General features: G+C 46.0%; 1 protein-coding gene across 4 annotated transcripts; it reads right to left on the bottom strand.

The window, feature by feature from the left end:
- Positions 1–3,919: 3,919 nt before the first annotated feature.
- On the bottom strand, positions 3,920–12,681 carry UTS2B (urotensin 2B). 4 transcript variants are annotated; one of them, XR_002465983.3, is made up of 6 exons: positions 12,485–12,681; positions 10,202–10,303; positions 7,310–7,347; positions 5,895–5,988; positions 4,063–4,143; positions 3,920–3,931 (listed from the first exon to the last, which is right to left on the bottom strand). XR_002465983.3 is itself a non-coding variant. In XM_021536807.3 (5 exons), the coding sequence occupies exons 1-5, from the start codon at positions 12,606–12,608 to the stop codon at positions 3,926–3,928; spliced, it is 351 nt and encodes a 116-aa protein (XP_021392482.1). In that variant the 5' UTR covers positions 12,609–12,681; the 3' UTR covers positions 3,920–3,925. The 4 variants fall into 4 exon arrangements, 3 of the variants coding, with proteins under 3 accessions (XP_021392482.1, XP_021392481.1, XP_077641679.1); XM_021536807.3 differs by lacking the exon at positions 5,895–5,988; XM_021536806.3 differs by lacking the exon at positions 3,920–3,931 and having other exon boundaries at positions 3,974–4,143.
- Positions 12,682–13,002: the final 321 nt, after the last annotated feature.

Below are 13,002 nucleotides of genomic sequence, written 5' to 3'. Positions count from 1 at the left end.
GTAAAACAGGTTATCTTAAATCCTCTTTCATCCTTTTCACTTCTTTCCAGATTATAAAATGCAGCTGAGAAGAGCTCTCTGCTGACATCTCAATGCTCAGATTCCTAGCTGATGTTTTCTAACCCTCACATTCTCTCTCCTTCTTGGACTTTGGTCCATATCAGCAAAATTCTTCAGATTGCTATTCTGGGATATAAATCATCCTTAGCATTGCAAAAGAAGATCCATTGAGAAAGGGATTATGCAGGATTAAGGAATAAAAAACTTATTCTTGCCAAACATCCTTTATTAGACAGGAAGCAATGCTGGGGATGGAATTCAGTGTTAATTTCCTAATTTTGTATGAGACACAAAGCACCTGGCCACCAGCTAGCCAAAAAAAGAAAAAAAAGTATTTGGGAAATCAATGAGACTTAAAAGCTGTTGTGAGGGTTGGGACTTTGGGACAATTGCAGTGGTTCAGACATGGTGAGAGATGAGGCTCCCACTCAGAAGGGCAGGTAACATCTAATTCATGTGTTCAGACATAACAGGGGCCTTTTCCATTTTTTCTCCTTGCCTCCAGCCCTGTCCAGAGACCAAGATTGGCCCAGGCATAGAAAACCTGCAAGTAACTTAACTTTTATTGATATTTCTAATGTAGGCTGATGCTGCTGAGAGCAGCAGCACAAACCAGCGACTCACATCAAGAGGTGTCCCTATCTTTGCCATCTACCAGAGCACTGTAGCTGAGTTAGGACATCATCCTCCCTTTGGTGGGTAAGCTGTCTGTGCTTGTGTGTGAGGTGAAGCACTGCAGATGCTTTCCAGACAAAGCTCTCAAAAGTCAGAGAAAAAAAGAAGGCCTGTAAGTCCATATATGATGCTCTTGGGTTTTTGGTTCCTGCTGTTCTCCTGGTCACACTGCTAATTTTCTGCCTTTAAGTTTCCAGGTGAAGGGTCTGGGCTCGGTGGGTGCATGCAGACTGACTGACTCAAGAGTTTCAGTCCATGCCAGAAGCAAGCCTGCAAATGCAGTCCCAGGCAGTCCTCTGCAGTGCATTGCCACCATCCATCCTGAGCCTGCCTTGAAGTTTAAGGAACTTTATCTTCTTGCACTGAGTTAATCCAGACAGGCTGCAGATAATCTGCTTGCAGGGCAGCCATATGTATGGGACATGGACAAATTATGGAAGTGGTGACCTGACCACTCAAACACTGCCAGTCAAAAGAGCCATGGACAGAATCAGTGCCTGACATATTTTTGGAGACTGAGACCAGAGAAATCTAGTGCAAACACAGCAGCTTTGCAAAGACACTGCTGGATCATAGAAGTATTTAATAATTGGCAGGTGTTAGCTGGGGCTTCCAAAATGCTGAAAGTTGTGTGCAGAAGTTGTGTTCCTTCATCTGAAAGGAAATGTGAAAGCAAAGCAGGACAGAGGGGTCTCTGGTGGTGTTGGTAGAACTGGGAGCGGGAAGCTTCAGTCCTGCTCCCCCCTCACTGTGTGGATTACCTGGGAGAAAACAACAGATTTCTGTTCTTTTGCCTTGTCCATCACTGAGAGCACGGAGACTTCCCATGGCTCAAGAAGCACTCTTTAAAATCTGTACATTGGCAAGTGCTGTTTCAAATACAATGATGACTGAAAGGCCAAACACCACAATTTGGTTTTGTAGACAATGTTGGATGGCTCCAGCCATAGTGCACAGAGTGGAGATCAGCAAATGTGAAATGAGGATAAACTGCAGCATACGTTGCACACTGGACTTGTCCTGTGCTGCCTGTATTTGCAAATCCATTCAGATGTCTGTGAGGATTTTCCCCTAATAAATCCACATGATCTACTACAATGTCTCAGGGAAATCCCTTTAATTATTGCCTGTGGGTCATTAACTTTAACAAGAGTGACTGCCCAAGCATAGGTAGGATGTGAGCAGCCACTCTGTGGAGGAGAAAGGTTTCTGTTCTGTGTGTTTAGGAGAAAGGACAGGGTCCCCACACTTCCATGTGGAGGGTAAGCCTGGGGGGAACAATATCACCTCTGCTTCTAATTAGTTAATAAATTGCATTCAATACATGCTGATGTCTGCAACTCAAGCAGCTAATGCAGCAGTATAGAGTGCCTGTCAGGAAATGGGATAGTCTGGGTACCACAAGCACTTAAATAACCACACTGATAGGATGTAGCAGGAAATCACTACTAAGCAGCATGATGCATTGCACTCCGGGGAATTCCTGTCTCGGGTCAGAGCAAGCTGTTAAATATCTGCAGATGCAGTACTTGTTTGCCTGACATGCTGACGAGCTGCCACACTGGCTCAGGAAGGCATGGCTACAGCAAGCAGGGCAGATGGAGCCTGCTGCTCTGGCCTTTCCTTACACTGGGGTTTCCTGCAAGCTGAAATCACCTGAGCTCAACACCTCCTTGGGGCACCCAGTGAAACTCTTGGAACACACCTCCCTTTCAGCCGGGGCACCAAACTTTTAAAGAAAGAGAGAGACTATTCTTGTCCATAGGTTATAATTTTCTCCTGGATTTGGTGCCAACGTGAGGGTATGTGGAAGTGTGTTCCCACATACCTTTTTCACTCATACAAAAGCAGCAAAACAACAAAGAACAAATGGGAAATGGGTTCTGAATCACCACCAAAGAAATAACAAACAACTAATGGTAACAGGAAACTGTATTTTGCATGCCATTAGACTTCACTGATATAATCAAGCAAGCTGGCCTTATTCCCTAGATGCTGGCTTTGGCCTGCAACAGGATGAATAGGTCTCCTGTTAATGAAGTGCATGCAAGGTACTGCTGTGGTAAGCCTGTGCTCCTTGCCAGAGCCCAAGGCAGTGAGCTTAGGATGGTAATTACAGCTTTGGCACAGGTAATGTTTGGAAGAATATGTAATATGCAAACTGCAGTTAAATCACATGGCTCAACAGAGCTGGAGAGGCAGTTTAATGCTAGTCAAAATCATTCCACATATTCACAGTGGCTACCAGATCCTGCTCTCATTTAGACTGTTGTAAACCTTAAAGTTGATATTGGGATTTATTTTGAATTTACATTTTCAGGAATCAGGTCCTTTGCTTTTGCAAATAAATGTGGGTAATGTGACTTGAGATGAATATATGTAGGAATCACTAATGCATTGTGATCTTTTCCTTTTGGACAGGGCCAGATATAATTCTGCAGCAGAGAAGGCCAGCTAGCACCTGCATTTACCAGCCAGATGAACCAAAAATCTCTGCTCAAAACATCTCCTTGGGGTGAGTAGGTAGAGACCATTGGGTCAGGTCCAATCCAATGAGGACAATATCCCATAAATATCTCTAAAAAAGACCCAGCTCTCATTCCTAATCCTGGCCAAAAGGAAGGGTCTATTTCTCAGGCACATTAAAACCCTAGGTGTTTAATGGGAGCCTTTCTTCCATTGTGAACTCCACATGAACCATTAAGGTAACAGGAGCCAGCATCAAGGGAAACATGCTGCACTTCGGGTCACTGCAGGGGCTGCGAAAGCAAACACTGAGACATGCATGCTTCTGTGCAACAGAAAATCTTTATTGGAATGGTATCCAAAGGATCCAGGGCTGACTGCCTGCCCTCCCCTGTGCACACTGTGGGGCACAGCGAGGAGCAGCTCTGGCTCAGCAATCCAGCCCTGAGCCCCCCACATCACACCCAGCCTGCCTTCTTGTCCCAGCAGCGGCCACCAGGGCAGCACAGACCTGCTCAGGAGGTGACAGGAGACGCAGACACCTCTGAGAGCATCGTCTGCAGGGGTGGGCAGAGCCCCAGGCCTGGGGAAGCTGAGTTAGTGCTCAGTGCCTCAGGGCACCTGGTGAGAAGGGGGAGAGTGTACAGTGGCAGCAGCCTGAATGGCACACACAGGACAGCACAGAAAGTTGGGAAGCATCTTCTGAGTAGAAGATCGTGGCAGGTTAAACCTGGAAGAAAGGAACAGTAGAGAGCGGCAGTGGGCTGCCCCGTTCGACTTGGCTGTGGTGCACTCATGGAGGGTGGCTTCCAGATTAGCAGCACGATGAGGGAACAGAACAAACTCTTAACATGTTAATACCCAGCAAGGCAGTTTGGGGAAGGGCTCATCTTCATCCTCCAGTCCTGACAAGCCTTCAGATGCAGTATTTCCAAAAGCAGGCTGTGAAGGGATACAAAAGAAAGATGTTAGCATACAAGGGACTTATTCCAGCCTCCCACTTTAGCCCTGGAGAAGGTTTCAAAAGACCCATGTCTTGAGAGAGCTGGAGCATGCAGCCAGAATTCTGCTTTCAGGACATATCTCAATAACCAGCTTTGAGTGTATATAACACTTTTAGAAGGTGTTTCTTTTCGCTGCTCATAGTGTAAACATGGGGTCTAAAAGTTGTCTCCAGGTTGCTTGATTTAAAAGGCTTCCTTTTCTTCTACTTCAGCAATGTCAGGAACTAGCCTTTTCTTTCCTGCCTACTGGTCAGCAGTTTTGCTGTTTCAGAGTTGTGTGCAGGGGTTTGCACCTGTGGCTGACTGGAAGAGCAGGATTTGGAGAGATTAGACTTGGAGAGATTAGATCTGGTTCTTACTTCTTTTAAACCCAGCCACTACCACCCTGGTATCAATCATCTTACAAAAAAACATGTATTTCTGTAGAATCTTCTAAGAAGACTAAATTAGGGAAGGATGTATATTTTGGTTTTGGAAAAAGTAACTGTTTCACAACCAGCATGAATCCCATGTGAGTTTCCTGTTATCAATTATGAGAAGAAATTTATACCTGGTTTTTGAAAGCGGGATCTTGGATGAAAACTCCTACTGAATCAGCAGTGCTCATGCTGAGACACGAGCTCCTCCCAGACTGGAAGGACTTCAGATGAAGACAAAGATTCCCTGCTTTCATATCTGTCAGAATCTGATTTAAACCTGGCAACGGGAAGTAGCTTTATCTACATTAAACCTTCCAGACTGGTAGGGGCATGAATTACATTAGCCAAATTAATGACAGCCTCCAGGGGTGCTTACAAATTGCATATTGCCTAGGGATCACCCAAGCATCTAAGCAAGCCTTGCACAAAGGGATTTTCTGGCACAAAGGGATTTTCTCTTGGCTCTCTGGCAGTTGTCAGCTTCCACGTGCACAGAGCATGTGGGCTAGGGGCAGAACCAGCTCTTTTGGTTTTAGGCCAGATCTGTCATCAGTGACTTCTGGTTCACAGCTGCTACAGCTTTGTGGAGGAATCCATTGAAAGGCAGCATGAGCAGCATTGTCCATGTGCTTGTCAGGGGCAGCTTCACAGGAGCACTCGTGCAAAATGCTCCTGAGCCCCTGGATACAGACTGGACAAACAAAGCTAGGAGACCAACTGAGGGACATAGCAGATCTTAGTTCCCTGCATTCTTGGTTGATTTCCACATCCTTTTTAGCTGTTTTTCAGCAGCAGACAAGTGCTCCTTTTTTCTCTGTGGGGAGGCTCTGACCTTGGCAGAGGGGAATGCCTGCAGTCCACATGCCTCATTATGCCTCCAGCAGTTGCTTTGAGGCCAGAGCAAAGGAGGGGTGCACTGTGGGGACGTGTTCATACAGAACTCCCCCCCTCCAGGGCAGGCACTCGTGGCTCATACAACCCCACACTCCTCTGTGAAAAGCAGGATGTGACACTGGCTGCCTCCGTGAGGCCCTGGTGGGCAGACCTGGTGTATCTGCCTCCACAGCAGACAGGGCTGGGGGACACAATCCTGCTCAGCAGCTGCTGAACCAGCCAGCCCTAAGAGAGGCCCAGGACTGCTTGAAAACCTGCCAACCAGCTGCTTTTCAGCATATTTGGGGCATGTTTACTGTGACTGTCTTTGTTCACAAAGGAAGCCCTGGAAATGAGGGTGGATGGGATGGCTTTGAGGCTCAAACTCAAAACCTACCGCGTTTTTTGGGCTGGGATGCTGAGAGACTTTCCAAGGCATAGGCCACCTCTGACCCATCCTCAGCTGAGAGCTGATCCTTCAACTTCTCCAGCTGTTTAAACAGAAACACAGGAGTAAACAAGGGCCCCATCGTGAGGAGCTCCACAGAGTGCTGGGACATGCAGGGCAGAGGAGCTACATGTAGATTGGCTGGCAGCCTCACTGGAAGCATAGAGTGTTCCCTGGAGCAGCACCATTCCCAGAGGATCTGCCCTTGGAGCACTCGTACCTCCTCATGCCCTCCTTCATTAAGCTGCTTGTTTGGTGGCAGTGGTGTGGGCACTCCATGCTCTTTCCCTCCACCCTGGGTGTAAGTCCCTGTGGGAGGGAGGCTGTGTAGAAGGATACTGCAGCACTAAGAATCAGCACAGTGCTGGGACAAGAAGTCTCCAGGCATCCAGAAACTGCAGCAGAGGGCATTGCTTCTCCAGTGCCCTGGGCTGTCCCTCCTCTCACTCCCTCACAGTTCTTGCTGCCTTCCCTTGGTTATAATGTAGGCAGTCTGTTGCATTTCTTCATCTTTAGCTACTCTCTTCTTGTGGACTGGGAACATCGACAGCCACCATCCTGACTTTTGCTTTGGCAGAGCTGTTCTCAAAAAGTCAGAGCTTATGTCCCTCAGCACTGGAGTGAGAGCCTACTGGAGGACCTGGCAGCCTCCTGTCTGGCATCCTGCTCTGGGATTTTTCAGTCTGAAATGAAAGTGCCATGTGGTACTTAGCAGGACCTCCAGTACCCATGCAAACAGCTGGAACGTCTGGACCTGGCCTGAGAAGGGAAAAAAAGCACTTCCAATGTTTGTAGAGCTTGGGGCACAATGGGAGCCATGCCAAGGTTACTGCAGACCTTTCCCTGTTCCTGGGCAGTGGGTGTGGGACAGGGACTCTATTTGTATATGTGTGCTCTGATCAGCTCAGCAGGGCTCTGACCTGGAGAAGGGCCACTCTTACAAGGAGAGTCCAGAAAAAATTCTGGTTTAGGCAGGCAGTGACTTTCCATCCAACCTGTTAACTCATGCAGCCAGCTCGTACAAGGCAGCATGATCTCCTTTTCTCCTATGGACATTTCCTTTGGTGCTTAATTCTTTCCTGGCTTGGCCTTCACTGGCCTTTCACTGGTGTCAGAGGCAGGATCTGCTCAACTTTTATTGCACCAGTCTATAGCCCTGTTCTCTTTTTACTTTTCCAGCTTGTGCAGCTGTTTAGCCAGGTTCTGCTTTCCCCTTTTCTCAGTCCATGCTTACATTATAGCAGCAGGCAGAAGGGTAAGAGGATGCAAAGATGGAAGGATAGAGTTTAAAGACAGCTTACACAATTGTTTAACTACCCATGCAAGAACATGCATCTATGTGTCTGTGCATTTGCTTCTCTCACCTCTTCAAGCTCTTCAAATTTCTTTGCCAGCTCCCAGTCTGCAAGAGGGGAAGAGTAACATCAGTATCTGCATTGCTTCTTGAAGCTCAAATTAAAAAACATTTCTTCATTTGCCCTCTCCAGAGGTCAACAAGCAAAAATCTAGTTATCATTTAACTCCTGTTAGTGATCTTCAAATGAATGCCAGCAGAAACAGAGAGAAAAGCAGGTTTTCTCTGCTGAATCCTATGGGACCTTATCCTAATTCTCCATTATGAGGGAGGCTTCTTTACTGTTCACCAGGCCATAGGGGAATTGGCCCAATAAAGTCACTTACTGTGTGATACCAATTCAGGTGAAACTCTGCTGCTTTTTAATTTTTATCCTGCTAACTGCAAATCTCTAACGCTGTCTTTTTTTGTCACTGGCTTTTACATGAAATCCCACTGCTTCCTTTAAGACTTGTTTATCCTCACATCACCCATGCAGGCAGAAGTCAGAAGATGCAAATTTAACCTAGCATAATTTACTGATTTATAAATCAGCAAAGACCCAGGCTGGCAGAGTGGAGCAACAGGAAAAGTCACGTAGCAGATTCCACACTTCTAAACCTTAGGGAAGCATGAGGGCATCTGGGGCTCAGCCCCACAGGTCACACTTAGAGCTCTCAAGACTAGCCAGTATTGTACTGCTAGCAAAAACTATGCAGGTGGATGAATGAACTGTCCATGCAGAAAGAGGGGGGAGAGTTAGGTGCCTAAGAACAGGATTTGAAACATCCACCTGAACTGAGAAGAGCATGGAATAGCAATAGGGAGAGCTGCAGGGGTGGCGAATTTCAGCCTCACTTCTCTTGAGGACTGAGGTACCTTGTTCCAGACCCAAACTGAGTTTTTTAATTTTTTAGTAAGACAGATGAGTTCAGTCAAAGCTGAGTGACTGGCTACAGTAGCTCTTCTGGGAGGGGACTGCAATGTGATCAGCTGGTTTTAAGTGCTAGTTTGGGAAAAAAATGCAGTAAAATAAGCAGAAGAGCCAGGAAAGAGCTAAAGAATGTTTTTGCTGGGCCCACAAGCAAACCAAAAAAAAAGCCCTGGAGATGCCTCTTTTCTCTGTTCCTATTGTGGCAGCAGGCATTGGTCTGGATCATCAGGGGGATTTAAGACATAATTCCTCTTGATTTCAGATTTCAGATAAGACTTCAGCACACAGACACATTGCCAGACTTGGGCTGTATTTTTTTTTTTTTTTTGGAACGTTTCAAACTGAGCAGGAGAGTGCCAAGAAAGAGCTGAGTGCCTTCTTGGTTCCTTCCTCAAGAAAGGAACAGTTTTGTTGAAAAATCATGAATATTTTCTGATATTCATTCAACAGTAAAAGCAGCAGGTCTTAAGCAAATCCATTACATCAGGATTCAATTTGAGAGATGAGATGGGGATGGGGATGGAATCAGAAGGTGTGGGCTCTGTTCGTGGCAGTATCAGCAATGACCTCAGGCAGACTCCTCCTAAGTATATCTTTATATACCCATAAGGTAGAGACAGACAGACCCAGGCATATCTATAAGTCAAAAGTGTCACTTAAGAATTGTTATTATTAACATTTTTGCCTCTTTCAGAGTTTCAAGTGCCTGTTTTGGCTTGATTTTTTGCAAACTGTAAATTTGACCAATGACTGCTATGAATACAAAATAAACAGCAGTTGAAATTTGGAACAGATTATCTCAGACAGGGAGAAGGAATTAATTTATGGATGAAGCTTTGAGAAACTGCCTGCTGTAAATCCTCTGTCTGTGCTCTGCTCGGAGATTCATTATATTCGATTGTCTGGCATAAAATGCAGTCTTTCCTCTAGGAGTAATAAGTGAAATAATCCATAAACTTATCATAACAATGTTATTTCTTGAATGCATCCCCTTTGCAAGAAGAATGCCTTTGTTAGTACAAGGCTTGATTTATTTATGTTTATTTACTTGTCCCAAGCTTGTTTAACCACTGCCTTGCTGCATTAACAAGGCTCTGGGGAAGAGCACTGAGTGAGTTTGATAAATGGATTTTCATAACAATGTTTTTGCAGAGCCCCCTCTCAGCTGTTTTCACAGGGAAGGGCAGCTCCCTGCTCTGAGACCACCACATCCAGCCCAAAGCCTCCCCTGGCTGCAGTGGCCGTGGGAATAGCTGACCTCTGTCATCCATTTGGTGCTTGTGATCGCTGTGCTTCATGTCAGGGAAAGCACAAGTTTCTCTTCAGCAGGTCTGAGTTTAGCCACAGATGGGTGGCTTTTAAATTTGGTGTCTGTTCACAGAGCTCAGACAGGAAGAGCCTCCCCCTGGTCCATCTTTGGTGGCTGTGTGGGAAAAGCCAGTTGTCTCAACCTCCTCCAGCAGCAGCAGGGGCTTAGGCCCAGGAGCTCCCCCTGCCCTTGTCCCAAACTACACCTAACCCAGTAAATCTCACTGGAAAATCTTGGTGAAATCCCCCTGCCCAAATGATAACAAGATGCTGCTGCCTCTCAAAGGCACACAGGGCTGTGTGAGGTGTGGGCAGAGAGGTGGCTCCCAAAGCTGGTCCATGCTCCAGGCAGTGCACACAACATCTAAGGGACAGTAGGGCCACAGGGACTCAACAGAAAATTTTCTTGTTTTTACTTATGTACACACACGTGTTCCCAGCAAAGTCTTGAGTGTCTGAGGATCTAGGGCACATGGGTTTTGGCAGCTTTACTTTGCATTGCAAAAGCAGGTCCTGGAGCCCCATGATGGAGAGCATCTGACATTAATAGCATGTAGGCATCATACTGGGTGCTGCTTCCACTTTCTGAGCAGCTGGTATTTCTGAAGAACCAGAGTAGCAGGTTCCTTGCATTCATGCAAACACAGATTCAAGAAGCAGAGATCTCTCCCCTTCACTTACCAATACTTTCTGGCCTCCGCCACGCAAATTTCTTATTAAGAAGCAGAGTCAGCAATGTGTTCTCATGATTTGTGTCTTCTCTCTCTGGAAGCACTCGGTTCTCTGCAGCACATAAAACACATCTTTCTCAATCTCATCAAATTAAGAATCAATTAATCAATTGATGCAGTTAATCACTTAATCAAATTAAGAAGGATGAGACGTGGAAAGAAAATGTCTCCTGTCAGCACTCATCAGGGTGGAAGGAGCTCAGTGGAAAAGGAAGGTGTGTGAGCACAGGATAAAATGTCCAGGCAGTGAGGGCTGCGCAGTGGAAGGGTGTGGGGTGGGAAGCCCTCCCTGCCAGCCCTGGGCTGCTGGCCAGCTCCACTGCAGCCTCATCAGCACGACTGGCTGCAGAGAGCTGGAGCCAGCCCCTTGATTTACACAGTCCTGAGCTCTTCTGCAAGGCGGGTGGAGTGGGCACCTCTGCAAAGCCAGGCAGGCACCCACAACATCCTCTCTTCCCAAAACTGCAGGAGCTCCCCCGCTCACTCCATGCACCTTCCCAGGGCTGGCAGAGGTGGGAAGCCCCTCCTCACTGGGCTGAGGTGTGGGTACCACCACGGAAAAGCCCTGCAGCCCCACAGCCCCTTTTTGAACTCGCTCAGCCTTGGGGCTGCTCTGATTGCCAGCGGTACTGGAGGATTCTTCCTGAACAGAGTTCAAGTGTGGAGAAACTTAAAGCAAGACCATGCAGAATTTTTCCAGGACAAACCTCCCCAAGCTGCTGTCCTAAAGCAATTTGAGGTTCTCTAAGAGGCCCCTTTAGGGCACTTTCTCAGTGGTTTTATTTAGTGGTTGTGGCTATGCCCTCAAATTAATGGTTGTGAAGGTCAAGGGTTCAGCAGAAACCAACAGACCCAGGGGATAGGACTGCTCAGTTCTCTGGAGGCTCTGAGACTCTCCCAACTCTGCTCAACAGATTTCCAGAGTCATCTGAGACTAGAATGTTGTCCTAATTTTTGAGAATGACAGAATATGAGCTCGACTTTATAGGGACACTGAGCATTCAAAAAAATCTTTGGTCTGAACAGCCCTACCCCACACCCAGACCCTACAAAGCCCTAGAAGATGCCTACAGAATTCCATGGAAAATACTAAGAAATTATATAGAAAGGCTTTTTTTTCTCTTCTTCCAGGATCTTTAGGACTTCTCAGCGCAGTTTCATATGGTTATCAGCCCCTCTGAGGGGATGACTGCAATTATTCTTGGTACCCATGAAACAAAACATTGTATGAGACGAGCCTGAAGGATGCTCAAGAGCATGTGGGAATCAGCTCCATTAGCTAACATTACATAAATCTGCAGAAGCTGAGGGATGCTGGCCAAAGGGATGCTCCAAGTATTTAGCCAGACTCAACCCTGCCTCACACTGCGGCTGAAGCCGCTGGTCCCAATTGTGATCCCTGGAAATAAACCCAGAGGAGCCAGCAGACCAACCTGCAGTTAGTGTGGAGTGCCATAAACCTCATTCCTAAGTATGAAGGACAGTTATAATTTTAAAATAGCTACTTTAAGTTTTTTGGAGGATTTGCTACAGGGAAAAAAATCCCAATGCTATAAACACTCCAGTAAAAGCTAAACAGAAGCAGGATTTAGATAGAGTGGCCGGGGGAATGTTTTGGTTGTAATTACAAAAATAAATAGGTGATATTAGAGGAAAAATCATTTGAAAAGCAATGTTATTTTCAAGCCTATACTTAGCAGCTCTTTCTTTTTTTCCCACTGCCAAGCCTCTTTGAAAAAGAGCACCAATGATTGACATTTCCCTGCAATATAAACTCAAGTTAAAATTAATTTAAATTATGGGAGAAGTACATATAAAAAGAAGTTCAGTGAAGAAAAAAAAGTTCAGCATCGCCATACTACTGACATTTATGAGCTGTCAAATCTTTTAAGGTAAATACTGGAATTGCTACTGTCTGATATTCTAATTTATTTTTTTTTTTTTTTCATTTTCTTATGGGAGAGAAAGAACTACCCTTAGCAGATTTCACCAGATCTGATATTTTCACTGATTAGCAGAAGATGTCATACAGCCAGCTGCAGAGCAGAACAACAGCTTTGGCTCATGGTAGTATGAACAAGCCTCTCGCTAGCTCCCATGTTAACAGACAGTATAGCTCGAGGTTCATTTTGGTTTCTTCCCCAGAGAAGAGAGTGTTGCATTGGCCATGGCAAGCAGCAAAGCAAAAAAGATAACCACCTACCTGTGTCATGTAGCCAGTATTCCAGCTTACCTTGGAGTAAAAAAGGGTCTCCATGCGTTGACGGGACACACAGAGCCATGGTCAGGATGGTCAGCACTCCTAGACACAGCTGGGCAGACCACATCTTCTCCACGTTCCCAGAGCCCAAAAGCATCCTTCCTTCAGGCACCGTGGAGGACTTCAATGCAACCAGCGCCAGATGAGCTCACTTTTAAGAGGCAGTGGATGTGCCGTGATTGCAAATGGCCTTTGGAGGAGGGGAGAAAAATATCTCTTGAGATATAATTCAACCTGTCAATATGATTCACTCTGCTGGGAGTGGACAGAACAGCCCAGTAACATATGTCAGATGGAACCTGTTCAATATATCTCATATCAGACTGATCTAATGAATTCTGATGTTCCCACAGGCGTGCACTGTTCACGCACGTTGATATACATTCCATACATACGCACATTAAAAATACTTTTTCAGGGCTGTTGCTTTAACAGAGTTCAGGCATGAGGACTCCCACGTTAGCAAGGAAGATATGTACAAGCTGCCATAT

This window comes from Lonchura striata, chromosome 10 (assembly GCF_046129695.1).
Source record: "Lonchura striata isolate bLonStr1 chromosome 10, bLonStr1.mat, whole genome shotgun sequence".
Taxonomy (NCBI): Eukaryota; Metazoa; Chordata; class Aves; order Passeriformes; family Estrildidae; genus Lonchura; species Lonchura striata.
Note: the sequence above shows the minus strand (reverse complement) of the source record. Positions and strands in the feature narration are given on the sequence as shown.

Bases quoted from the DNA above. Each gene is read 5' to 3' on its own strand.
- UTS2B (XM_021536806.3), bottom strand. From the start codon at position 12,608: ATGCTTTTGGGCTCTGGGAACGTGGAGAAGATGTGGTCTGCCCAGCTG. The intron at 10,304-12,484 runs GTAAGCTGGAAT...TATGTGCTGCAG, and splicing joins AGACCCTTTTTTACTCCAAG to AGAACCGAGTGCTTCCAGAG. The intron at 4,144-5,894 runs GTAGGTTTTGAG...ATCCCTTCACAG, and splicing joins ATCCCAGCCCAAAAAACGCG to CCTGCTTTTGGAAATACTGC.